Source organism: Entelurus aequoreus, linkage group LG14, assembly GCF_033978785.1.
Source record: "Entelurus aequoreus isolate RoL-2023_Sb linkage group LG14, RoL_Eaeq_v1.1, whole genome shotgun sequence".
Classification (NCBI taxonomy): domain Eukaryota; kingdom Metazoa; phylum Chordata; class Actinopteri; order Syngnathiformes; family Syngnathidae; genus Entelurus; species Entelurus aequoreus.
This window is the reverse complement of record NC_084744.1, coordinates 38923081-38950947: the sequence shown is the minus strand read 5'-3', so window position 1 is coordinate 38950947 and position 27867 is coordinate 38923081. Positions and strand designations below refer to the sequence as shown.

The 27867-nt window shown below is 38.8% G+C and overlaps 2 protein-coding genes across 2 annotated transcripts in view; one reads left to right on the top strand and one right to left on the bottom strand.

The window, feature by feature from the left end:
* The window catches only part of abcb11a (ATP-binding cassette, sub-family B (MDR/TAP), member 11a), a 36760-nt gene extending 36124 nt beyond the window's left edge, over positions 1–636 (top strand). Inside the window, exon 27 of the mRNA XM_062068797.1 lies at positions 436–636. Coding sequence (XP_061924781.1) covers positions 436–636 — 201 coding nt within the window. The remainder of the gene's footprint in view (positions 1–435) is intronic.
* Positions 637–21252: 20616 nt separating this feature from the next.
* Positions 21253–24370, bottom strand: LOC133665377 (glucose-6-phosphatase 2-like). The gene is made up of 5 exons (XM_062070665.1): positions 24097–24370; positions 23923–24032; positions 23698–23809; positions 22150–22271; positions 21253–22083 (listed from the first exon to the last, which is right to left on the bottom strand). The coding sequence occupies exons 1-5, from the start codon at positions 24312–24314 to the stop codon at positions 21575–21577; spliced, it is 1071 nt and encodes a 356-aa protein (XP_061926649.1). The 5' UTR covers positions 24315–24370; the 3' UTR covers positions 21253–21574.
* Between the last annotated feature and the right edge of the window lie 3497 nt (positions 24371–27867).

Below are 27867 nucleotides of genomic sequence, written 5' to 3'. Positions count from 1 at the left end.
ATTTGGTCTGGTTCCATTTTTTCTAAGCACAAATTGTATTTTGCCGGTGTCGCTGATCAATTAAAAACGAGCTGCGGGCCGCAAATGGCACCCGGGCCACACTTTGGACACCCCTGATCTACATCAACAAGTATATGATTTGTCTGAGTAGCTGGACAGGACAAATAAAATCCTCAAAGCTCCTGATGTTATGTTAGTGTTGTACACTTGCTATATTAATGCTTGTAGTTTAGTCAACACAGACAGAAAGAAGCAACCTCTAACAACTCAACGCTAAGCTTCTGATTGTAAGTGACACCATTTTAACTCAATTATTTAAGTGGTATTGACAACTTATACTTGATCTTAAAATGGTTGCTGAAATGTGAGGAGCGTACACACTTTTTGAGGTACAGATTCATTAAAGAACTCTACATGATGACTTATTTTCCACAGATCGTCCAGTCTGCTCTGGATAACGCGAGAAAAGGTCGAACAAGCATAGTCATCGCTCATCGCCTCTCCACCATTCAGAACGCTGACATCATCGCAGTGATGTCACACGGCGTGGTCATAGAACAAGGCACACATGAAGAACTGATGGCCAAGACTGGCGCTTATTATAAGCTGGTCACAACCGGAGCTCCTATCAGCTAGAAGCAAAGTTTGACAACTATTTTTGTTACAGTAAAGTCATTTGTACCTCCCTACTTGGCACTCAGCATCAAGGGTTGGATTTGGGGGTTAAATCACCAAAAATGATTCCCGGGCGCGGGCACCGCTGCTGCTCACTGCTCCCCTCACCTTCCAGGGGGTGATCAAGGGTGATGGGTCAAATGCAGAGAATAATTTCGTCACACCTCGTGTGTGCGTGTGACAATCATTGGTACTTTAACTTTAACTTCAACTTTAGTCAATCATCATTTGAACAATCCTTTGGTCATGTTTACATTGCTGAACTGCTGTCATAGGTTTAACTGCACATGTCATTTATTATACTAGATAATATATGTTATATAACATTATATAGTATATACTTTTTTTGTTGTATCAAAACATTTTACCAAGATAATAATTGTCCGTTTTGACGTATGAATTGCCAATATGAATATTATTGTCGTATTTTTGGATGTAAAGCAGCAATTTTCCTATAGCATGAAAGGGTGTGCCGAAGATATGTGGCAAATCGGAAAAAAATGTCAAACTTAATTTTTTTAACCTGAGAAGCTAAATTCACATGCATGCTAGAATTATTGCTAAAACAGGAAATATAATTGCATTTGGATCATTATTAAAACTCCCTGTTCTTTTACCATTTCAATTGTTTCATTTACAAACACAGAGAAAGAGAGAGAAAAAATTAAAATATACAATGTCAAGCAAAAACATGGAGAAGATGACCCTCAGGTCTTGTAATGAAAAGTTACCTCTAAATATTAATATAATAAATCTTACTATATTTTACAGAAAGGGATGGAACAATAGTAATAATAATGGTCAGGCTACTTAGTTTGCTAACAGCCAGAGCACTTGGATTCTTACGTAATAAGTCAAGGTGCTTAGCAACTACAAACAGCTGGCAAGGGCCACAAATGGGACGATGCACTAATCTGTTTAATGCAGTTCAATGAGAGACGACCTTGAGACTTCTAACATGTTGACTGATTAATTGCAAAATGTACGTATAAGTGAAGCTTAGCAACCTCGGAGAGATTGTGTAACGAACACACAGCGAGAAAGCATGGTATAAACACAGCCTGTTCAAACACTGAAGGAAGCCTGGGAACCGGCCCAAAAAGAAAACAAATAGTAAGACTCAGCTTTGTTTGGAACTTGCTCAAAGTTACATTTTTCAAACCAAAAAATATAACAACAAATGTAAAATAAGTATCTAATTTGTAAGTATATTAAATAAGAATTGCTTGTTGGCCTGACAAATTAGTCTGGCATTCATTGCTGTCACTCATACACGTGTACACGCCGGGAGCGCCTGCACACACACAGTGTATACATACAACTGCAAAAATAACAAGTGAAGGAAGACTTTTAGAATGTCAATCAACTTATTCTTGTCTCAAAGTGCCACACAGAACAATATGCAATAATTCTCATAGGGAACTTACAACTTGTAGTCATGTTGTTGTAATGATAGAATATCAACCAGCACTAGTTAATTAAACGTTACCAAATTACTATCATTAGCTGACAACACACAATGGTGTGTGTGTGTGTGTGTGTGTGTGTGTGTGTGTGTGTGTGTGTGTGTGTGTGTGTGTGTGTGTGTGTGTGTGTGTGTGTGTGTGTGTGTGTTTGTCTGTGCGCGCATGTTTGTGTGTACAGTAGGTCTAGGGAAGTAACTGTCATGATTTAACAAACTGGCGTACCCAAAAGCAGACAAGAAGACAGAACCAAAGTCCAAAGGTTTTCATTTAAAGAAACGAGGGAGTAGGGTGAGGAGTCGTCAGCTGGCACGGAGGTGTTCCGCAGGCAGGCAGACTTGTAAGAGGTAGGCACTGAAGGCAGAGGAAAACAAGGGTAAGGTAGGTAGGTCTTTATAGTCATTGCACAAGTACAACAAAACTTTGTTTTCAGCACAAACCCGTTCAAGATTAGACAAACAAACAGTGTACAGGGTTACAGAACAGGAACGCTGATGGGTCGCAACAAGGCGCCCGTAAAAGATGGGAAAAGGGTCAATGCTGGGGGAGGATGAGTAAAAAAATACAATCTAGACTAGGCTCCTAAGGGGGCTCAGTCTGTAGTGGGAAAAAACCTTCATAGCAAAGCACATAAACATATTACAAACCCCGTTTCCATATGAGTTGGGAAATTGTGTTAGATGTAAATACAAACGAAATACAATGATTTGCAAATCCTTTTCAACCCATATTCAGTTGAATATGCTACAAAGACAACATATTTGATGTTCAAACTGATAAAAAAAAATTTTTTGTTGCAAATAATCATTAACTTTAGAATTTGATGCCAGCAACACGTGACAAAGAAGTTGGGAAAGGTGGCAATAAATACTGATAAAGTTGAGGAATGCTCATCAAACACTTATTTGGAACATCCCACAGGTGAACAGGCAAATTGGGAACAGGTGGGTGCCATGATTGGGTATAAAAGTAGATTCCATGAAATGCTCAGTCATTCACAAACAAGGATGGGGCGAGGGTCACCACTTTGTCAACAAATGCGTGAGCAAATTGTTGAACACTTTAAGAAAAACCTTTCTCAACCAGCTATTGCAAGGAATTTAGGGATTTCACCATCTACGCTCCGTAATATCATCAAAGGGTTCAGAGAATCTGGAGAAATCACTGCACGTAAGCAGCTAAGCCCGTGACCTTCGATCCCTCAGGCTGTACTGCATCAACAAGCGACATCAGTGTGTAAAGGATATCACCACATGGGCTCAGGAACACTTCAGAAACCCACTGTCAGTAACTACAGTTGGTCGCTACATCTGTAAGTGCAAGTTAAAACTCTCCTATGCAAGACAAAAACCGTTTATCAACAACACCCAGAAATGCAGTCGGCTTCGCTGGGCCTGAGCTCATCTAAAATGGACTGATACAAAGTGGAAAAGTGTTCTGTGGTCTGACGAGTCCACATTTCAAATTATTTTTGGAAACTGGACGTCGTGTCCTCCGGACCAAAGAGTAAAAAAAACATCTGGATTGTTATAGGCGCAAAGTTGAAAAGCCAGCATCTGTGATGGTATGGGGGTGTATTAGTGCCCAAGACATGGGTAACTTACACATCTGTGAAGGCGCCATTAATGCTGAAAGGTACATACAGGTTTTGGAGCAACATATGTTGCCATCCAAGCAACGTTATCATGGACGCCCCTGCTTATTTCAGCAAGACAATGCCAAGCCACGTGTTACATCAACGTGGCTTCATAATAAAAGAGTGCGGGTACTAGACTGGCCTGCCTGTAGTCCAGACCTGTCTCCCATTGAAAATGTGTGGCGCATTATGAAGCCTAAAGTACCACAACGCGGCGCCCGTGTCTGGTCTGGATACTGTGTCTCGGTTGTTTGGGCGGTGGTGTGTTTGTGCGGGTTTGGGTTGGGGTGGTGGGGTCTTTTGTTTGCGTGTTGGCGTTTGGGCTTGCTGGCGGGCTGGCGCTGGCTGGTATCTGTGATCCTGTTGGCGTGTGGTTGCCGGTCGCGGTTTTTTTTTTGATCGCTTTGATTTGATTGGGTGGTGCTGGCTGTCTGTGGGTGTTGTGGCTGCTGTTTCTGCTGCCGTTTGTTTGTGGTGTGGGCGCCCGTGGCTGCTGGGTCTGGTGCAGGGGGGTGGCTGATGTTGTGACTGGTGGCAGCGCGCGCGCGTGGTGGTTGTCGGGGCTGACAAACTGTGTATATGTATGTGTATGTGTGTGTGTGTATGTATGTATGTATGTATGTATGTATATATATGTGTATGTGTATGCATGTGTATGTGTGTGTATGTGTACATGTGTATGTTTATGTGTATGTATATATATATATGTATGTATATTACTGGGGGTACATTCTGGGCCTGCCTGTCGGGTGGGGGTCGGCGCCTCAGGCTACTGCATCCGGACTGCGTGTCTGGAGCTCCTGGGTCCCGCCGTCCATCCCTTCCGGGTGCCCGTCTTGGTTGGGGCCTGCTGGGTCTGGTCCCTGCGTCTACTGTGGTGGCTTGGTGCTGCAGGGTATTCCGAGGTGCTGCGAGTCGGCCAGTTGTTGGGGTAGCGACCTTGTGTGTCAGCATGTCTGTGATCTTCTTTTAATTCTTTTTTTATTTATTTTTATTTTTTATTTTTTTATAAATAGATTTAATTATTTATTTATTTATTTTCCCCCCCCTTTTTAAAAAAAATATATTTTATTAATATTATTATTATTATTATTATTATGTATTTATTTATTTTATTTATTTATTCCCCTACCTCAGGGGGGGGGACTCGGCGGGGAGGTTGCTGGTTGTTCCATCTCCATCGTTGGGGTCCCTGCGGGTGGGGTGGGTGGTTCCTGTGGCCCCGTGCTGGGTGGTCCTGTGGCGGCCGGCTTGGGTGGGGTGGCCGTGGGCTGGCCTCGCCGCGCTCTCCGGGGGTGGGGGGGGGGGGGCTCGTGGGGGCCCTGTTGCCGGTGGGGCGGGGGCGGTCTTCCCGTCCGGTTGCGGGGGGTCTCCGGGCCCCTCGGGCGGGGCGTCCCGCCTTTCTGTCCGTGTGGGGTGTGGTCTCTCGCTGGCTTGGGGTCTGGCTTCCCCCTGTTTTTCTCGTGCCTTGTCCTCTGCCGGGTGCGTCTGTCTGCGGCCTGCTGCTGGCCCTTGTGGGCGGCACGGTGGGCCAGGCTCTGGGGTTCCTGTCGCTGTCCGGCTTGGCTGCGTGGGGGCGGTGGCCCCTGGTTCCCTGGGCACCACACCTACTGTTTGTGGGATGGGTTCTCGGGGAGGCTGGGGCCGTACTCTGGCTCCCGCACACACTGGGAGTCAAATGTATTGTACATGCAAATTCACATATACTCACACACATACATACAGACATACGTAGGTACCTACGCTCCCACATACATATACAAATAAATACAGTACATATTTACACACTCAAAGTTCGTACATCCACACGCACATTCATTATACAAACATACTGTATACACATACTGTACATATACATTCACTGTAAAAACATACATATACACATACTGTACATATACATTCACTGTACAAACACACACATACACATACTACACATACATTCACTGTACAAACACACACATACATATACTGTACATATACATTCACTGTACAAACACACATTTACACATACTGTACATATACATTCACTGTTCAAACACACATACTGTATACACATACTGTACATATACATTCGCTGTACACACATATACACATACTGTACATATACATTCACTGTACAAGCACACATACACATACTGTACATATACAAGTACATATGCACACATACACTCATGCACATAATCACGTTTCATCAAACATATATTAACGTTGTTGCCCTAGGGTAAACTGGGTATAACACATGGCACACCTATTGTTACTATAACAATCTACAAGGTTAAGGTTGCTTCTCTTTCTTCCCCTCCATTTTTCTGCATTCTTTCGTATCTCAAGTTATCATTACGTATATGTATTGTTGCATTTGAACAATTGTATTGTTGATAATAAAGGTAAAGTACTGGTATTGTTTATTATCAATAGCACTATTTCTATTGGTATTCATATTGCTCCATTTTTAGTGTAATAATGCTCATTGTCATTTCTGTATTTTTTTTTTTTTTAAATTTTCGTTAACTGCTTATTTGCTGTTACTTTTACCATCATATTTGTACATGTCGTATTTGCTGATGTTGCTCTGTTGTTGTTGTTGTTGTTGTTGTTGTTGTTGTTGTTTTTGTCTCTCTGTCTAATCCCCCTCTTGTCCCCACAATTCCCCCCTCTGTCTTCCTTTTTCTCTCTTTCTATCCCCTCCTGCTCCGGCCCGGCTGCACCAAATGATAATATAAATACATTTAATAAAGTCAAAATACAAGTAAGGCAACAAGAGAAGTATCCTACACTTCTCTTTTGTAAAGTAAATCTGAACAGCCGATATGGGCATCTACATCTGCTATATGATTTGCCCGAGAAGCTGGGCAGGACATTATAAAAAATAAAAAAATAAAATAAATAAATAAATAAATAAATAAATAAATAAAGTACCACAACGGAGACCCCCGAACTGTTGAACAACCTAAGCTGTACATCAAGCAAGAATGGGAAATAATTCCACCTGAGAAGCTTAAAAAATGTGTCTCCTCAGTTCCCAAATGTTTACTGAGTGTTGTTAAAAGGAAAGGCCATGTAACACAGTGGTGAACATGCCCTTTCCCAACTACTTTGGCACGTGTTGCAGCCATGAAATTCTAAGTAAATTATTTGCAAAAAAAAAAAAAAAGTTCATGAGTTTGAACATCAAATATGTGGTCTTTGTAGTGCATTCAATTGAATATGGGTTGAAAAGGATTTGCAAATGATTGTATTCCGTTCATAATTACATCTAACACAATTTCCCAACTCATATGGAAACGGGGTTTGTACTACATCTCGAGATTTGCAACAGAGGGAAGGGAGTGGGGGCCACGGTAGCAGGCTGCAGCTCTTCAGGCGCTGCCCAGCCGTCCATCACCCCTAAGGGATTTGCGTCAAGGGTGATAGATGGGGGGTGGGGTATGTGTTGGTGGCGTGTACTTTTTGTGGATGCATGTGTGTGTGTAAGCCTGCCACATGTCTCTGTTCCGTGGCCTTGGTGTCGTGCAATCGCTAGTCCAAAGTCAACAACAACAGGTGTGTGTCCATGAGAGACAAGAAGGGAGTTTGTTGCGTCTTCACCACACTGTCCTTCGGGAGAGTCTCCAAGCCAGGGAAGCAATCCAAGTTAGAATGTTTTGTATGCCAGTGAAAATACAATTTGATTTTCACTCTAAATTGTCTATGACTGGTCCTCAAAATTCATCCTGCGGGGCAGACAGTCCGATTTGATCCAAATCACAAGAGTGTCCAAAGTTCTTCCCGCATCCTCCAATCATTTGTGGCAGCTTTGGGATACTTTGAAGACGGCCAGCACCTTCCAATTTGTCGACAGACCAGAGCAACGCTTACTCCAATCAGCAGATGTCCTGTTGTCATCATTCCCAATAGGTGATATCTTCACCTCCTCCACTGCGAGGGTCGCCAGGCACGCGGCACTCCTTCTTCTCCCAAGAGTCCGTGGTGTGTCCAGCAACAACCACAAGCAGGTTCCCCCAAACCCGAGATCTTGTCAATTTCCTTGAGGCCAGTTAAATAGTTTCAATGTTTAGATATGGAGAGCAGCAACAAGAAAGTTAAGACAAGACAAAGAAGCAAGCAGGAGAGATAAGGGAGAGGGAAGAGGAACGTCCGCCCTCCATGAGTGCCAGGTAAGTCGAGGAGTGCCAGGTCGAGGAGTGCCAGGTAAGTCAAGGAGCAAAAACACCAGGAGCAAAAAACACAAAAACAGCTGATCAGCAAGATCATCAAAAATGCTAGGAAAACTGTCTAGAAGTGTTACCACGTGCAGAAGACCAAGGCTTTTGTAGAGTGGAGGTGATGAGAAGATGGCAGGCAGGTGAGAAATGATCAGTAACAGGTGTGCCAGACTGGGAAGCCAGGAACCAGAACTCTGCTCACACATAACCACACCCAGACAGCCAACACATAGAAACACAAGACACTGCAGAGACTGTGACAGTAACGGGTCTAGCCGGGTCCATCCAAACCAAAAATCTCAGGGATCAGGGCCCGAAACTCTGCCCTCCACTCGATGGGACAGAGAGCAATTGAGCAGGGCTTAATCTGACCTCCTATACACAAAAGTGGTGTATACAAGGAAACTGGAGGCCACCCGGACAACAAAGACTCACGGCAGGTGTGGCAAGGCATCTAACACCTGACCAGCTACAAAAACTCATCGGCAGCCGACAACACAAAAGACTCACTGGCGGAGGAACTCAATCACTTATTTGCCGCTTCGAGTCATCCAGACTAGCCACACCCCAGACTGTCTAGTCCTTAACTGCTCACCCTTGAAGAACACCAGGTGAGGCGAGCAATGAAGGCTATAAACCCGCTTAAAGCGGCTGAGCCGGATGGCATATTAGGCAAGGTTCTCCAGGACTGTGCAGACCAGCTGGCGGAGTACTGGCAAGCATATTCAACACCACCTCACCACAGATAGACAACATTCACACACTAGGGACCATTTAGTGTTGCCAATCAACCTATCCCCAGGTGCATGTCGTTGGAGGTGGGAGGGGCCTATCCCCAGGTGCATGTCTTTGGAAGTGGGAGTGGCCTATCCCCAGGTGCATGTCTTTGGGAGTGGGAGGAAGCAGCAGTACCCGAATGGAACCCACGCAGTCACAGGGAGAACATGCAAACTCCACACAGAAAGATCCCGAGCCCGGGGATCAAACCCAGGACTTTTTTATCGTGAGGCACACGCACCATCCCCTGGGTCACTGTGCTGCTATTAAAAGAAATAGACACAATAAATACACAATAAACTTTCTAGGAAGAATAACTTTGTTGTATAATAATGTTGCTCTGAATACTTAACAGCCAAATATATTTCTTTTTGAGGGTTTAAACATGTTTAAATTATTCCATATTAATGTGTAAAGGTTGTAAAGTGTGAATGTGCACCAATGATATCTTAGTTACTCAGACAGCAACGTGTTTATATAAGTTTAGAGGAACGTCATTTCATTTATTAGAAAAAGACATTAGTGTCTTTTGTTTTCATGTCAGCCTTTAAGCTAGCTAACTTTAATTTAAAACGGTAATACTAATCGTGGAAAGTTTTACCCGGTTCATCATTATTCCGTTTATCGTTCCATCCCTCTGTAGGGAGAAGTTGACATTGTTATGTCCTAAAAGCTGGGAGAGGGCAATATATAATGTCTAAAAAAAATAATTTGGAACGGTAGCACCCTGGAGGCATTTGTGTAAAGCAGGGATATGTTTTTGGGGGCCCCATTTCCAGTAAGCTAAAGACTGGGGGGCCGGACTTCCCCCTTTACTCCCTTTGGGGCGACTGAAATGGTTAAACTAGAGAGTTCCTGGTTCGAATCCTGCTCCCGCCAGCCTACTCACTGCCGTTGTGTCCATGGGCAAGACACTTCACACACCTTGCTCCCAGTCCTATCTACACTGTCATGATCCCTTGCTCCAATCATGTCTTAGTTTAGTGCAGCCCTGGGCAATTATTTTGACTCGGGGGCCAAATTTAGGGAAGAAAATGTGTCTGGGGGCCAGTATATCTATTTTTAGCAACACTAATACAAAACCTCACAATAATTTCTGATTGAAAGCTAAAAACTTTATGACAGACTGCTTGGTGCCTCGTCTGAGCTGGCAGACTAATTGGATTAACTAATTAGATGACCATAGTAACTATTTAGATGACCATAGTAACTAATTAGATGACCATAGTAACTAGTACATCATGTAGATTCCAAGCATTGAAAGACTTAGTATCAGTGTTGGGACTAACGCGTTACTAAGTAACGCGTTACTGTAACGCCGTTAGCTTCGGTGGTAACTAGTATTCTAACGCGTTATTTTTTTATATACAGTAACTCAGTTACCGTTACTGCATGATGCGTTACTGCGTTATTTTACGTTATTTGTATGTAGTATCGGCTAGAAACTGACAGAGGTGTGGACTCGAGTCACATGACTTGGACTCGAGTCAGACTCGAGTCATGAATTTGATGACTTTGGACTCGACTTGACAAAATGTAAAGAGACTTGCAACTCGACTTAGACTTTAACATCAATGACTTGTGACTTCACTTGGACTTGAGCCTTTTGACTTGACATGACTTGCTACTTTCCCCAAAACCCAAAGATTAAAAAGTTATTTGGGAGCGCGCCGCTCCGTATTTTTCCTTTTCTTCGTCTATGTCTATCAGCGTGTTGTTCCTGTCAGCTGGTGTGCTCTCAGTACAACAGCCAATCAAATTAGATCTACGCTGTTTTCACCCCACAGCTCTCATCCAATCAAATTGCAGGACAACCAATGAAGAAGAATTGTCAAACAATGCGGCAGTGAGAAACAATTATGCCAAAGTTAATTTCGTTCGGGTATTAAAACTACGACTTGGTCAACAAAAAACGAATAGCCCTATGCAAATCATGCAGTTCGAATATTATAGACGGAGACGTAACAACTTCCAACTTCATTCGACATTTGAAGATGCACAAAGAAGGGTAAGTTTTGAATGTAAGCGAACGTTTATTGGCTAAGTAACGTGACTTTTATTTGCTGTGTAGTTAAATCAGTGAGGCTATAACTCACTGCTAACGTTTTAACCATAGACATCTTATAAGGGTACGCAGCATGGAGCGCTACTGCCTACAGGCGCAGACGAGACGCGGGGCCGCCATCTTGGAGTGGTGATCCGCTCCACTAGTGCAATTCATTTGGCAGGAGCAATGAACTGTCAGCGCATTTAATTCATCTTACCTCACTGAATACCACTGATTTTCACGCGCTTTTTTGTCATACGTGTAGCTATGATAAAGGACACATGTTTTGGCGTGTTTTATTATTCATAGTTTGCTTAACAGTAATATAATATTATTATACGCTATAAGTGACTAGACGTCCGAGATCAAAACTGGGAATATAATCCCAGAGAAAGGGGAAAAAAACGGTCAGCTATTTTTAAATTGAAGAAACAATATGATTAGGTTATATATACATGCGTATATCCTACATAAACAATGTATGAATACATTAGATATCTATATATCTTATAGACTGTATCTCTGTTGCTGCAGAAGCAGAGAGTTTATTCTGTCTTGACACTTTGTATTGATATTTTGTATTACATTCTTCCCTTAAATGATCATGTTTACAGTCATTGTTTTATATGTATTTTTTATGTATGTCGCTTTGGATAAAAGCGTCTGCCAAATTCTTCAACATAAACATATATAAACAGCTGTAAGTCTTTATATCAGCTAAAACCACCAATCTGTTTCACTGGATTCAGAATAAAACCAAATTCTGTCTTACCCAACAATGTTAGTATTTGAATATTGTTACTTGAAGACTTATTCCTGGTTACAATTATACTGTTAAGAAAGTATTGTCTTATATTTTGCCTAAAATGAGAATGCATCATAATCAGTGGCGGCTGGTGAATTTTGTTTTAGGTGGGGCTGAAAGTTTGTAAACCAAACCCCTGTAGGTGGGTCATCCTCCCCCAGAAGATTTATTTGTGATTTTCACATACAAATATTAAAGATCTTTGCTCCTTCTCAACTCTGTGGTAATATTATTTTCATAAAATACAACCAATAGTACATTAATGTTAAATCTTACTAGTGAAAAGTAATCACCCGATTCCTATTTTCAACAGTCCGCTCATTTGAGCAGGAAAACGCTGAACACCAACCCGGCATCTTTGTTTTCTACCTGTCAACTGTCAGTTTAGGCTGCTCGCCGGCTCCTCATCACCACTTCAAGATGGCGGCCAAATTGCTCGTGTCACAGCAGCCAATGCTGCGTCTACTTATAAGATGTCTATGGTTATAACGTCATTGCAAACACGGCAATCTGTTGCGTCCACTGCAGTTCGCTAACCTTATTCATACTTTTTGTCAAGTGATTTTTTTTAAGCAGGGCTGCATGAGGTACCTACACATAACGTTACGTTAGTCAATGTATCACACTCAGTAACGTAACGTTAGACGGCGATCAGCAGCACCGCGTATTTTAGCCACCTACAAAAACACAAACATAGTCAAATAAAGGTCAGTTAAAATGTATACTATATTAAGAATATGTGTACATATTGCATAGGGCCCTGACATCTAAAAAGTACAACTCTGTTCATTGTTTTGTTCATGTTTTTGTTATGTTTTTCATGTGTACGCACACATCAACACACATACAGTATGAGATGAGATCAATGAGATCAGGTAAGAACAGGATAGAAACTGCTGTGGAACTAGTTACAATGCAATATGCCATGGAAATACAATGTTAACACTTTTGTGCAAATAAGTACAGTTGCACTTGTTTTTTCAAATGTGTTTATTCTGTAAAGGAATGAGTTAAATGTTTAAAATGACTGGATAATAGTGCTATTATGAAGTGCAATGTCAGCACTATTTTTTCCCCTGCAATTTCAAATGCACTTGTTTTAATAAATAAATACAGCGTTTTAAAAGCATACACAATCTGTGTAAATATATTAGTCTGTGGTTAAAAGGACTTGAAAGGACTCGAAATTCAAAATGCAGGACTTGGGACTTGACTTGAGACTTTCCAGTCTTGACTTTAGACTTGACTCTGGACTTGCCTGTCTTGACTCGGGACTTAACTCGAGACTTGAGGGCAAAGACTTGAGACTTACTTGTGACTTGCAAAGCAATGACTTGGTCCCACCTCTGGAAACTGAAGATCTGAGTGTGTTTTATTGGAGCGCTCCGGTGGAAAAGAAGAGGCGTGCTTTCCCCCCACCCACAGAAAGCACGCCTCCCCGCAGGGGAGACGTTCCTCCAGAGCCGTACTTCGGGTCTAACAACCTTCACTTTACCCGGAAGAGGGTCTTTACAGCTGAGGGTGAATGACGAGCCCGGCGGTTTGTTGCAACTTTTTGACTTTATTGCACGCAGCCATCCACCAAGCTAGAGCACCTACACGCACTCACTGTCGCCGCTCCCTCACCTCTCTCGCCCACTCACTCACTGACGTCACTCACCTCTCATGCTGTCATATCTTAAAGGGCCACACACACACACACACACACATACGCTACTCTCATAACAACTAACAAGACATCATGGCGAAGCCAGAAGTCGAGTTTTTTAACATGGAGACATTCTCAATACTTTTCTTTTGTCGAGCACAAAGAAAATAACATTTTAGTTAAATGTAAGTTGTGTCTTGGATCAAAGATCCTATCTACTTAGAGTTAAAGTTAAAGTGCCATTATGTTGCAGCTATTTAAAATAGTTTTGTCAATTTTTTCTGGCCTGAAATAAATTGGCCCTTTGAAACATATCTTTGTCTTTGTGTGTTGTATGTAGACCACATTGCTTTCTGAGTTCAGTGATGCAAATGCATGTCAAGTTGATCAACAGATTGTATTATTCTCCAGTGCAATAACAGTACTGAAATGAAGGCTAAAAGGGCATTAATGGGAGCCTTAAAAAAAGGGGGAAAAAAAGAAGTAACTAAATCGTTACTTTTCACAGTAACGTAAACTAGTAATTGTAACTAGTTACTGGTTTTCAGTAACTAACCCAACACTGCTTAGTATAGTTGAAGACTTACAGTCATTAGAAAACATCACTGCACATCATAATGGCAGCTACACTTTACATCTTAAACATCTAAAAAAAATGATTTGGGAATGTCCGGCGCGCCAGATTGAGAAGTTTAACCCGGGCCTTAATTTGCCCAGGTCTGGTTTAGGCACTAGTTTTGCTCCTAGCACCATTTAGTTTGTTTTCTTTACTTTCTTGTTTTTTGTGTGTGATTTGACACACCTGCCTTTGTTTAGTGATGAGTAGGGATGATGTTTGATAAGAAATTATCGAGTTCGAGCCTATTATCGAATCCTCTTATCGAACCGATTCCTTATCGATTCTCTTATCGAGTCCAGATAGGTTTTTGTATATGGAAAAAAACACACAATATTTGGTTTGACAAAAGCTCACTTTTATTGTATAAGAAAAAAATAAAATCTAATAAATTAATAAATATTGACTGTTGTTACCCAAAGTATATTAAGTGGAATTTTTCAGAAAAACAAATATATACAGTAACACAAAAACAACCTGTCTCTGTGATTACTATAGGTGTATAAATAATACTATAGTGTTAAATAAAATCAGTCCCTTGGGCACAAAACTGAAAATAATACAGCTCTCCAAAAAGTGCACTTCTGCTGCTATTTGACATAACTGTTTGTTATGATGCTTTGACATTTTTGCATTTCATTTCTTTATTGAAAGAAAATTCTATGAGGAGAAAAGTTGTTTGCAAATGTGGTTACAATGCTAAAAATGAAAAGTTAAAGCTAAAAAAAGAAATACACTTTATTGAGTTAACATTATTTCTTTATGGGGCAAAGATTTGATTTTATGAGCTAGGAATATAACAACTACACTACCCAGCATGCAACGGGAGTGACGAGCATGCGCGGTAGCCCCGAAATGTGTTGTTGCATGTTGTCTCACTCGGCAGCTAAGACGTCAAGAACTCAGCCAACACGCCTCGTCTGCATTATTTATAATTAGACAGACAACACATATACAGTGTGATTTTGTTTTGTTTACAAGGAAAGAAAAACAAAAGTTAAAAAAGGGAGATGTCATATATGTATGTGCTGCGGTTGCTTTAAGTTGCGACAGCTGCCGTAAAGGAGGTGCGTTGCTAGCCTGGTTGCTATGTTTCCGGTTGGTCGTAAAAGTGTTGGTCATGTGTTTGTACCCTGCTCAAATCTCTCAGTAAAGTTATTCATTGGATTATACCTTTTGTTTTGAACTTTATTACACCTTGGAGCGCTTTTTCCGGCCCCTGCTTTCCCTATCTGCGCCTAATGACTGAGCTACGTGACGTAATTTCTTGTGATTTCTCACGGAACATTTCTGGTCGGGACGGGATTCCAGGGATTCGAATAAAGAACCAACTCTTTTTCTTTACTATAGTGGTCTCGATAGCGGGTACCGGTTATCCAAAAGGGATACGAGTCCGAGGACTCGGTTCTTTTCTTATCGAACAACCGGGAAAACCGGTTTCGAGTATCATCCTAGTGATGAGTGTCCCCACCAGATGTTTTTGTAACTAATCATGGAGCCTATCCCAGCTGCACTCAGGTGCCAGGCAGGGTCCACCCTGGACAAGTCACCACCTCATCGCAGGGCCTGACAGACAACATTCACAATCAGAGGGTCAATTAGCATTAACCACTTTTTTCCACCGCGCTGCCCACCATCAAGAAGCTTCCATGTATATTGTTTTACATTTGGAAAGGCTTAAAAGTTACACATATTTAGAAGAATTGAGTTATCACTCAATTGATGAATTTGCTCCACCCCACAGGATGTTGAATGAGTTACAGGAAGTCATTACAATTTAGAGAAATTTGTTAGAGCAAATTTGTTAAACACTAGTTTTAGCTTAAATATAAAAAAAACAATATTATATATTTAATATTAAAAACACTCAAATTAAACATTTCCCTCCATTTTGGGAAATTAAAGGCCTACTGAAATGATTTTTTTTTTATTTAAACGGGGATAGCAGATCCATTCTATGTGTCATACTTGATCATTTCGCGATATTGCCATATTTTTGCTGAAAGGATTTAGTCCGACGATAAAGTTCGCAACTTTGGTCGCTGATAAAAAAAAGCCTTGCCTGTACCGGAAGTAGCGTGACGTCACAGGTTGAAAGGCTCCTCACATTTCCCCATTGTTTACACCAGCAGCGAGAGCGATTCGGACCGAGAAAGCGACGATTACCCCATTCATTTGAGCCAGGATGAAAGATTTGTGGATGAGGAACGTAAAAGTGAAGGACTAGAGTGCAGTGCAAGACGCATCTTTTTTCGCTCTGACCGTAACTTAGGTACAAGCTGGCTCATTGGATTCCACACTCTTTTTCTATTGTGGATCACGGATTTGTATTTTAAACCACCTCGGATACTATATCCTCTTGAAAATGAGAGTAGAGAACGCAAAATGGACATTCACAGTGACTTTCATCTCCACGACAATACATCGGCGAAGCACTTTAGCTTTGGAGCTAACGTGATAGCATCGTGCTTAAATGCAGATAGAAACAAAAGAAATAAACCCCTGACTGGAAGGATAGACAGAAAATCAACAATACTATTAAACCATGGACATGTAAATACACGGTTAATGCTTTCCAGCTTGGCGAAGCTTAACAATGCTGTTGCTAACGACGCCATTGAAGCTAACTTAGCAACGGGACCTCACAGAGCTATGATAAAAACATTAGTGCTCCACCTACACCAGCCAGCCCTCATCTGCTCATCAACACCCGTGCTCACCTGCGTTCCAGCGATCGACGGAAGGACGAAGGACTTCACCCGATCATCCGTGCGGTCGGTGGCTAGCGTCGGATAGCGCGTCTGCTATCCATGTCAAAGTCCTCCTGGTTGTGTTGCTACAGCCAGCCGCTAATACACCGATCCCACCTACAGCTTTCTTCTTTGCAGTCTTCATTGTTCATTAAACAAATTGCAAAAGATTCACCAACACAGATGTCCAGAATACTGTGGAATTTTGAGATGAAAACAGAGCTTTTTTGTATTGGATTCAATGGTGTCCGAATACTTCCGTTTACCTATTGACGTCACGCGCATACGTCATCATACATAGACGTTTTCAACTGGAAGTTTAGCGGGAAATTTAAAATTGCACTTTATAAGTTAACCCGGCCGTATTGGCATGTGTTGCAATGTTAAGATTTCATCATTGATATATAAACTATCAGACTGCGTGGTCGGTAGTAGTGGCTTTCAGTAGGCCTTTAAGTATGTTTACACCATTTTCCATAAATTGAAAAATAATTTTATTATTATCAAAATAATATTACCATATATATCATATATCAACATATATCATATATATAATATCATTAAAATTACCCCAAAAAATAATTGTATTATTAAAATAATTTGAAAAATAAATTAAATCATCTGCTTCATAGAAAATGATTTTATTCTTATTTTTTGCTGTAGTTAAAAAATATGTACATGAGGTTCATAATAATATTAGTAAGAAAAAGGGGCGGTATAGCTCGGTTGGTAGAGTGGCCGTGCCAGCAACTTGGGGGTTCTAGGTTCAATCCCAGCTTCTGCCATCCTAGTCACTGCCGTTGTGTCCTTGGGCAAGACACTTTACCCACCTTCTCCCAGTGCCACCCACACTGGTTTAAATGGAACTTATATATTGGGTTTCACTATGTAAAAGCGCTTTGAGTCACTAGAGAAAAGCACTATATAAATATAATTCACTTCACAAATTTATAAAACAGTTATGTATGGAATATACGGTAAAGCATGATTCTAGAATACACCAAAATAATCAATTGAAATTTCAATTCTACTTCCTGTTTTCATCCTTAATTCAGATTCAATTCAAATTCAAGAAATAGAATTTGAATTTGGGAGACATTTTCAATTCATTTCAGAATTTTACACAAGCCTGATATGCACACTAATTGATGAACCAGTCACCAGTCTTGGGGGTATTGAGACTCTCGTCAGAAGGTTCCAGCTCACCTGTAATAAACATTAAAACATGACATTTGTATTGAGTTTAAGTTACAGCAGGATTAAATAGCCTAGTTGTGTGATAAAATTACGACAAATGAGAGACACGATATTTTGTGTGTTTGTGAAAATAAATATCACAATCAAAGTCTTTGGCATTGCAACAGTTTGTAGGCTTACATTATCAAGAAGGCATTTGTCAATTGTATTAACAGAAAGATGAAAAAAAAAAAAAAACCTATAGCTTCACATTTTTGTTCTTTGAACAGTCTTGTACAACAACACAAAATCATACATTAAAAACACACAAAAATGTGTCTGACTTGTATACACACTGTACAGTATATGACCCATATATATATATATATATATATATATATATATATATATATATATATATATATATATATATATATATATATATATATATATATATATATATACTACCGTTCAAAAGTTTGGGGTCACCCAAACAATTTTGTTGAATAGCCTTCATTTCTAAGAACAAGAATAGACTGTCGAGTTTCAGATGAAAGTTCTCTTTTTCTGGCCATTTTGAGCGTTTAATTGACCCCACAAATGTGATGCTCCAGAAACTCAATCTGCTCAAAGGAAGGTCAGTTTTGTAGCTTCTGTAATGAGCTAAACTGTTTTCAGATGTGTGAACATGATTGCACAAGGGTTTTCTAAATAATCATCAATTAGCCTTCTGAGCCAATGAGCAAACACATTGTACCATTAGAACACTGGAGTGATAGTTGCTGGAAATTGGCCTCTATACACCTATGTAGATATTGCACCAAAAACCAGACATTTGCAGCTAGAATAGTCATTTACCACATTAGCAATGTATAGAGTGTATTTCTTTAAAGTTAAGACTAGTTTAAAGTTATCTTCATTGAAAAGTACAGTGCTTTTCCTTCAAAAATAAGGATATTTCAATGTGACCCCAAACTTTTGAACGGTAGTATATATATATATATATATATATATATATATATATATATATATATATATATATATATATATATATATATATATATATATATATATATATATATATATATATATATATATATATATATATATATATATATATATATATGTGGGTTTGAACACACCTTCTCATTCACAACACAACTGATGGTGCCAACCCCATTGATAAAGCAAGAAAATCATTTCAGGTGATTACCTTTTGAAGCTCATGGAGAGAATGCTAAGAGTGTGCAAAAAAGTAATCAGAGCAAAGGGTGGCTATTATGAAGAAACTAGAGTATAAAACATGTTTTCAGTTATTTCACATTTTTTGTTAAGTACATAACTCCACATGTGTTCATTCATAGTTTTTATGTGACAATCTACAATGTAAATAGTCATGAAAATAAAGAAAACATTGCATTGAATGAGGAGAAGGTGTGTCCTAACTTTTGGCCTGTACTGTTTATATATATATATATATATATATATATATATATATATATATATATATATATATATATATATATATATATATATATATATATATATATATATATATATATATATATATATATATATATATATATATATACATATATATATATATATTAGGGGTGGGGGAAAAAATCGATTCGAATTCGAATCGCGATTCTGACGTTGTACGATTCAGAAGCGATTCTCATTTTTAAAAAATCGGTTGTTTTTTTTTAAATTCATTAATTAATTTTTATTTTATTTTTATTTTATTTTTTATTTTTATTTTTTATTAATCAATCCAACAAAACAATACACAGCAATACCATAACAATGCAATCCCTCATTGACATTATCATTAGACATTAAAATAAAAAAGAACAATAGTGTCAGAGTGGCTTACACTTGCATCGCATCTCATAAACTTGACAACACACTGTGTCCAATATTTTCACAGAGATAAAATAAGTCATATTTTTGGTTCATTTAATAGTTAAAACAAAAGTACATTATTGCAATCAGTTGATAAAACATTGTCCTTTACAATTATAAAAGCTTTTTACAAAAATCTACTACTCTGCTTGCATGTCAGCAGACTGGGGTAGATCCTGCTGAAATCCTATGTATTGAATGAATAGAGAATCCTTTTGAATCTTGGCAAAAATCTTAGCCACACGATTATCAAATGTAATAGGAAAATTAATTCATACTGACCAAACTGGCTTCATGGAAGGTCGAAAATCTTCAGACAATACAAGGAAATTGTTTAATGTTATTTACTATGCTAGAAGTCTCCCTTATCCCACAGCAGTATGTAGTGTTGATGCGGAGAAGGCATTCCACCGCATAAACTGGTCATTTATGTTTTGCACATTACGTAAATTTGGATTTGGAGATAATTTTATACAATGGATTAAGATGCTTTATACAAGGCCCATGGCATCAGTCAAAACCAATAATCATATTTCAGAACCTTTTTCGTTAAAAAGAGGAGTAAAACAGGGATGTCCTGCATCTGGATTATTATTTAATTTGGTTATTGAACCCTTAGCTGCAAAAATAAGAAGTGAAAATAATATTGGCTCTCAGTATAATAAGTTATCGATGTATTGTGACGACATAATTTTTTTACCTGTCACATGTTAACTCCTGTCTTCTTTATATCAATGATGTCATCACTGAATATGGCTGTTTATCAGGGTATAAAGTTAATTGGGACAAATGTGACATATTACCACTTAATAAACACTGCAAGAAATTACAAGTTCAGAACTCCAAAATTAAATTGTATTGCATTATTATGGTATTGTTGTGTATTGTTTTCAAAAAAAAAAAAAAAAAAAATCGTTTTTGAATCGAGAATCGTTTTGAATTGAAAAAAAAAAAATCGATTTTGAATCGAATCGTGACCCCTAGAATCGATTTTGAATCGAATCGTGGAACACCCAAAGATTCCCAGCCCTAATGTGTATATATATATATCTATATATATATATATATATATATATATATATATATATATATATATATATATATATATATATATATATATAGATATATATATATATATATATATATATATATATATATATATATATATATATATATATATATATATATATATATATATATATATATACTGTATGTATATATATATATATATATATATATATATATATATATATATATATATATATATATATATATATATATATATATATACATACTGTATGTATATATATATATATATATATATATATATATATATATATATATATGTATATACATATATATGTATATATATATATATATACATATATATACATATATATATATATATATATATATATATATATATATATATATATATATATATATATATATATATGTATATATATATATATATATATGTATATATATATATATATATATATATATATATATATATATATATATATATATATATATATATATACCCTGCGAAACAGGCTTGTAGGGATGAAATAGCCTCTGTGTTTTTTCCTGACCTAACGTCCATTCTGCTCTACCCCGGTATTGAGCACTGTATAATGGATAAACCACTTCAACCTCGACAATATATTTAATTTATTAGATTTTTGAAAACTATGAATTGATTTTAAATGAAAATAAATGAGAATCACGTTTTGGATATGATTAGGTTTTTTCAGCACTCCTAATTAGCACATTGCTTGTATGTTAATAAAGGTTTTATTAAAACCTATTTCATACAGGAAATCTCATTTTCTACTGTAAATCATTACCTTGTAATGTTTTTTGCTACTCTAAAGCTTCTTGTCCTCTTTTCCCATTATCAAATGAACACAATAAGGAATAAGAGCAACCACAACAACTGGAATAGACACTGTCTTCCAAAAGGAGAGGATATAGAACAAGAGGTCAGTATTTGTGGGTATTCTGACTAAGTCATACAGCTGCAGGCTGGTGAGAGTGGCGGCCACGCACATGATCCTAAATCTGCCTTCATGGCCGTTCTTTCCTTTGCAGCTCTGGATAAACATGTGGGAGTTGACGGCCAGGCCCAGTCCAAATAAAGCTCCCAGGTTCCTCACCAAGCCGGCAAAGGGCGTGGTGTCTAGATGGATCCAGTCGGGGTTAGCACACCACCTCTTGGCTTTGGCCACTGACCACAAGGGATCCACGCCGGCCAAGTTGAGCAGCAGGTAGAAGCAAACAGCGATGGAGAAAAGCACGAGCGTGACCTGAGTGTATGCTTTCATGCTCACGTTGCAGACTGAAGGCAGGCGTTCCAACGCCTCGGCCACCAACATGCCTACATGGCAAAAACACACAATCATTGTCGTACAATCAACTCATGTCTTACAATTGCACAACTCACCAGCTAAAAGGCCAAGGATAACCTGGTGTGGGAAATGTGTGGCGATAAAAACCCTGGAGATGCAAACGCTAATCTGGATGATCCAAAAGATGGTCCACAAGCAAGACCGCAAAAGCCAAAGTCTAGATTTGTGAGAAGAAGTGAAGAAAAATAATCACTTAAATGACTCAGTTTGGTTATCTTTGATGTGTATTTCTGGTCTCGTCCAGACAGAAGGATGACATGGCAGTGTGGCCGGATCAAAAGAGACGTCAGAGACGCTTTGCTGAACTTTGCTGAAAGTTACTTTATTACAAGCGAGTGTCATTATACAGGACTGCAGTTCCTGGAGGAGGTCAAGTCAAAAAATGTCTCTCCAAACTTGGAGAAGCCAAACCATCCGTTTTATATTCCTACTTTCTGTCTGTGAGTGTGTGTGCTAAGTCAGGAGAGCACATCCTGAGCATAGAAGGAGATTCATATTGAAAGTACAAAGATTCATAATGCCATACTATTCCCTTTGGGGTGCACTGTATCAGTTTGAGGAGAGGCGTAGAAGAAGAGGCACAACTCAAACCGAACACATACTAGAAATGCCTCTTTTAAAATGAAAGCCACCTTAGTTTTTTACTCAAAAAAAAAGGAAAAAAAAGAAACGTGATTAATGAGAGTAAAGTTCACCAGGAGAAGTGGGTCACTTTTTATTTAATGCTAATTACACGTTCTTGCTCAACTTCCACATACACACTAGTCCAAAAATATGTACAGTACAGGCCAAAAGTTTATTTTCATGACTATTTACATTGTAGATTGTCACATCAAAACTAGGAATGAACACATGTGGAGTTATGTACTTAACAAAAAAAGGTGAAAACATGTTTTATATTCTAGTTTCTTCAAAATAGCCACCCTTTGCTCTGATTACTGCTTTGCACACTCTTGGCATTCTCTCCATGAGCTTCAAGAGGTAGTCACCTGAAATGGTTTCCACTTCACAGGTGTGTTTGAAGCTCATGGAGAGAATGTCAAGAGTGTGCAAAGCAGTAATCAGGGTGGCTATTTTGAAGAAACTAGAATATGTTTTCAGTTATTTCACTTTTTTTTTTGTTAAGTACATAACTCCACATGTGTTCATTCCTGGTTTTGATGTGACAATCTACAATGTAAATAGTCATGAAAATAAAGAAAACACATTGAATGAGTAGAAGGTGTGTCCAAACTTTTGGCCTGTACTGTGTATAAAATATTTGCCCAGCTCTGCTCTAGTGGTACGTGGGCTCTATCTAGTGGTACACCAAAGAATCACTTGATTAAAATACAGTGTTTTATTTTCCTATATATAAACACAATGTTAGTGTTACAGTGGCTAAAGATATTAAATATGCTTGTTAAATAAAACCTCTGCTTTGTTTTTGATGAATACTTAGGCCTACTGCGCTGCTATATTTTAATGTTGGCCATTGTGGTGGTACTTGTGGAGCCAAGTTTTTTTCTGAAGTGGTAGTTGGTGAAAAAAGTTTTTCTGTAGACAGATGGATGAATGGACACAATGGCAAGATGACATCCTACCTTTTAGACGTTTGATCGGTGGCCACTGTGAAAGATTGAGTAGAGTTGAGAGCAGATGTTACCATGACATACCACACGCATGAGGAGCCCATCGCGTGACCGGATGGACTACCTGCAACAAGAAGTTGTTTTAAAAAGTAATTGTTGATATAATAAGAATATTATATTCACATATTAGACTCACACATACAAATGTTTGCTTGTTATTGTGGTTGTACAACTCACCTGGCCCTGTTTCACATGTTATATGAAATTGCTCCAAACGGGGGAAAGAATGATTGTTGTAGATCAGAGTTTCATGCACCCACCAGTAAGGTCGCTGCCCAAAGAGAATCCTAAAAATAACAAGGTCAGTGATTACACTTCAAATACACATGCAGGCTGCAACAAACGGCCTACCATTTGAAAATGAGATTAAACCAGTCCCCCAAAACAGCCGCCCATATCATTTTAGTGCCCACCGTGTGACTCAGATGGAACCACAGAGGAAAATAAACCGAGAAGATATTCCGAGGGTCGCCCACGGTTGAAATGACACCAAGGAAGTCACGGTATTCCCCGTAGTTGTTCTGGAAGTACTGTATCACCAGCACACCGCTACTTTGGACTAAATCCATCTCAGGCTGACTCTGTATGGCCTGGATTTGAAAAAGCTATTTCTTCAGCACCGGCGCAAGCAACATGATGACAGCATCACATCTCAGATAGCTTTATATCTCCTCCTAGAATCATAATGATAAATCATTGAGTGGCGCCATGGCAACTGCATGCAAACGCTTCACTTTGCACACAAGAAATACAAAAAAAGTGTTCCAGAGTCATAAGGGCACAGCACTTTAACATGTTACAAAATCTGTTTGCGCCCCAGCCGTGCAGCCATTAGATATGTTACACACCATTGCTTTTACAACTGTTAAATATTAGCCACTGGAAGAGGTTCCCACCTAACCTCCTAGACCGACCTCAGATATTTTCCTCCTTCCTTGACCATCTGCTAGCTGCAAATACACATGTAGATGTCTATTCATTTGAACTATTCTTATAGTTGAATAGTTAAATCACTAAAAGGTTTATTCTGAAATATCAATACCGCCGATACTAAATCTTTATGTTCTAATATTGATTCCTAAAATAAAATATCGATACTTTGAATACTTCAGTTATTTTAGATCATGTATACGGGAACACACTCTCTGCAGGGAGTGGTGAGGACAGCGGAAAAGATCATCAGGACTCCTCTTCCTTCTATCCAGAAGATGGCAGGAAGCCGCTGCCTGACCAGAGCTCAGAAAATCTGCAGAGACTCCTCCCACCCCCACGAAGGACTGTTTTCACTGCTGGACTCTAGAAAGAGGTTCCGCAGCCTCCGAAGCAGAACCTCCAGGTTCTGTAACAGCTTCTTCCCTCAGGCCATAAGACTCTTGAACACATCATAATAATCCCCTCAATTACCCCCAAAAATGTATTAAGTGGCTGGAATATAAAGACAATATAACATACATCAGTGACGTGCGGTGAGGTTCATGGCTGGTGAGGCACTGACTTCATCACAGTCAGATTTACAAACATATGAACCCTAAAGAGTATCTTATTCACCATTTGATTGGCAGCAGTTAACGGGTCGTGTTTAAAAGCTCATACCAGCATTCTTCCCTGCTTGGCACTCAGCATCAAGGGTTGGAATTGGGGGTTAAATCACCAAAAATTATTCCCGGGCGCGGCGCCGCTGCTGCCCACTGTCCCCTTCACCTCCCAGGGGATGGGTCAAATGCAGAGGACAAATTTCATTACACCTAGTGTGTGTGTGACAATCATTGGTACTTTAACTTAACTTTAACTTTACACATACAAACTGTGGCACACAAAAAAGCACATTTAATTAAAAAAACGTTATTATAGTCTTACCTCTACTTATAAATGAAGTCCATGCGCCGCTGTTGTGCTGGATTAATACACCCCCGTCGTAGAATGCACCCCCTGACGGGAGTGTTATATCAACTAAAGCCCACACTTAAACTTTCCACGTGCAATATTGAATATATTTAAAAAAGTTATTTAATAAGAAGCCAAAAAGTGCAAAAACTATAATGTTCGTGTTGGAGGAGTTGTGAATGACTGAAATATGAAATCCGTGCTGCAGTCTGCAGGTGTACCTAATGTTGTGGCCCTGCGGTCATTCACAACTCCTCCAACACGAACATTATTGTTTTTGCACTTTTTGGCTTCTTATTAAATAACTTTTTTAAATAGATTCCATCTTGCACATGGAAAGTTTAAGTGTGGGCTTTAGTTGATATAGCACTCCCGTCAGGGGGTACATTCTACGGCGGGGGTGCATTCTCTACCACCAGGAGGCGGGATTACTGCGAGCCTCAGCCAGTGCGTCTTCGCAGCCGTTTTATGATTGCTCAGCACAAGAAATACGTTACACACATACAGTTGTTGACAAAATACACTGTACATTATATACCTCAGCTAACTAAACTATGGAAATGTATAATATAGTTCATATAGCAATACGGTCTCACTGCACAGCAGGCCAGCAGTTAGCCGAGTCAATCCATGGTGAGGCTCAACTGAGTGACGTGCCTCAACTGGATGCTGATCACAGCAAGTCTCTTTCTCAGTATTTGAACGGCAAATGTGAAAATTCAGCGATTTTGAATACAAATAATCTAAAACTGGTGAAGTTAAATGGAAAATAATTTTATAGTATAATCACTGGATACATATAACAATTTAATAAAAAATTTGTCTTTTTACATTTTTTTTCTTTCCATGATGGCACGTGAGGCCCCACCTCACCTGCCTCCCCTGACTGCACGTCACTGACATACATCCATAAATATGGATGCATATGCAAAAGTGCAATATATTTAATCTGTATAGTAATCTATTTATTTATATCTGCACCTTATTGCTTTTTTATCCTGCACTACCATGAGTTAATGCAACGGAATTTCGTTCTTATCTGTACTGTAAAGTTAAAATTTGAATGACAATAAAAGGAAGTCTAAATCTAGTCTAAGTCTAACACAGTTTAAAGTAACTAAATCATTGAGATCTTGTCTAAATGAAAAGTGATTGGTGGGGAATAAAATACACACATGATACATTATATCTCACTACACTAATCTCACATCGGCAAAATAAACTTTGATTTATTCAGTTTTCTAATTAATTCACAGTCTAGGTGGCATTAGATGTTATGTGTCAAAATCAAGGCCCTGGCCCACGAATTAATGATCTATGGCCCCCGGGATGATATTTGTCAAAAATAGGGGTCCCACAGTACATTTTTGGGGTCCCACTTTTTTGTAAGCGTTTTGAAAACAAATGATACATGTATGCATTATCCTGTTATACCTCACATTCTATATTGTGTTTTGGAAAAAGATTGTCATAAACGTTACTTTCAATCCCATTGGGTTGAGTTTTTTCTTGCCCTGATGTGAGATCTGAGCCGAGGATGTCGTTGTGGCTTGTGCAGCCCTTTGAGACACTCGTGATTTAGGGCTATATAAGTAAACATTGATTGATTGATTGACTTAATTCATTAAAAAAAGAATACAAAAGAAAACACATTTTTATGCATATGTAAATGTATTCAGTCATAAACATTCATTCACTTTCTTCTTTCCTTCATGGATCTAAACTTTACTGCTGCCTGTATTTTTTTCTATATGTTTAGTGTAATATTTTCAGAATGTGTTTGTTCTATTTTTGGCCAATGTAAGACAAAGAAAACAATCTGAAGTTGTCTCTATTTCTTTCAGTTTTAATGCCATGATTTTAATAGTCAGGCCCTTGTGTGCACAGATTTTCCTCAATGCGGCCCTTGAGCTAAAAGGAGTTTGACGCCCCTGCATTAGATTATACATTGCAATTGCAATAAAACAGCCATTGCAAACTGTTTATCTAAGAAAATGACTGGCAATTAAAATGAGTCACTCAGTATTGTAAAACAGCAAGTATATTGAAGACTATTTGTAGACACAGAGTTGAATATAAATAACTTTGCCTTGTGATTTTACATTGTTTGAAGATGATTCCCCAAGAACAGCAACATTTGAAATACACTACTTTTTAAATTGTACCATAAACATTGGGTATATATATTTGCTCAAAGTATCAGTGTCGGGTCGGTATCGCCGATACCAGTCTAAATTG

Excerpts from the sequence above, each read along its gene's own strand:
- LOC133665377 (XM_062070665.1), bottom strand. The coding sequence starts at position 24,314 with ATGGATTTAGTCCAAAGTAGCGGTGTGCTGGTGATACAGTACTTCCAG. Across the intron at positions 22,272-23,697 it reads ACCGATCAAACGTCTAAAAG|ACTTTGGCTTTTGCGGTCTT; the intron begins GTAGGATGTCAT and ends TCACAAATCTAG. Across the intron at positions 22,084-22,149 it reads TATCCTTGGCCTTTTAGCTG|GCATGTTGGTGGCCGAGGCG; the intron begins GTGAGTTGTGCA and ends TTTGCCATGTAG.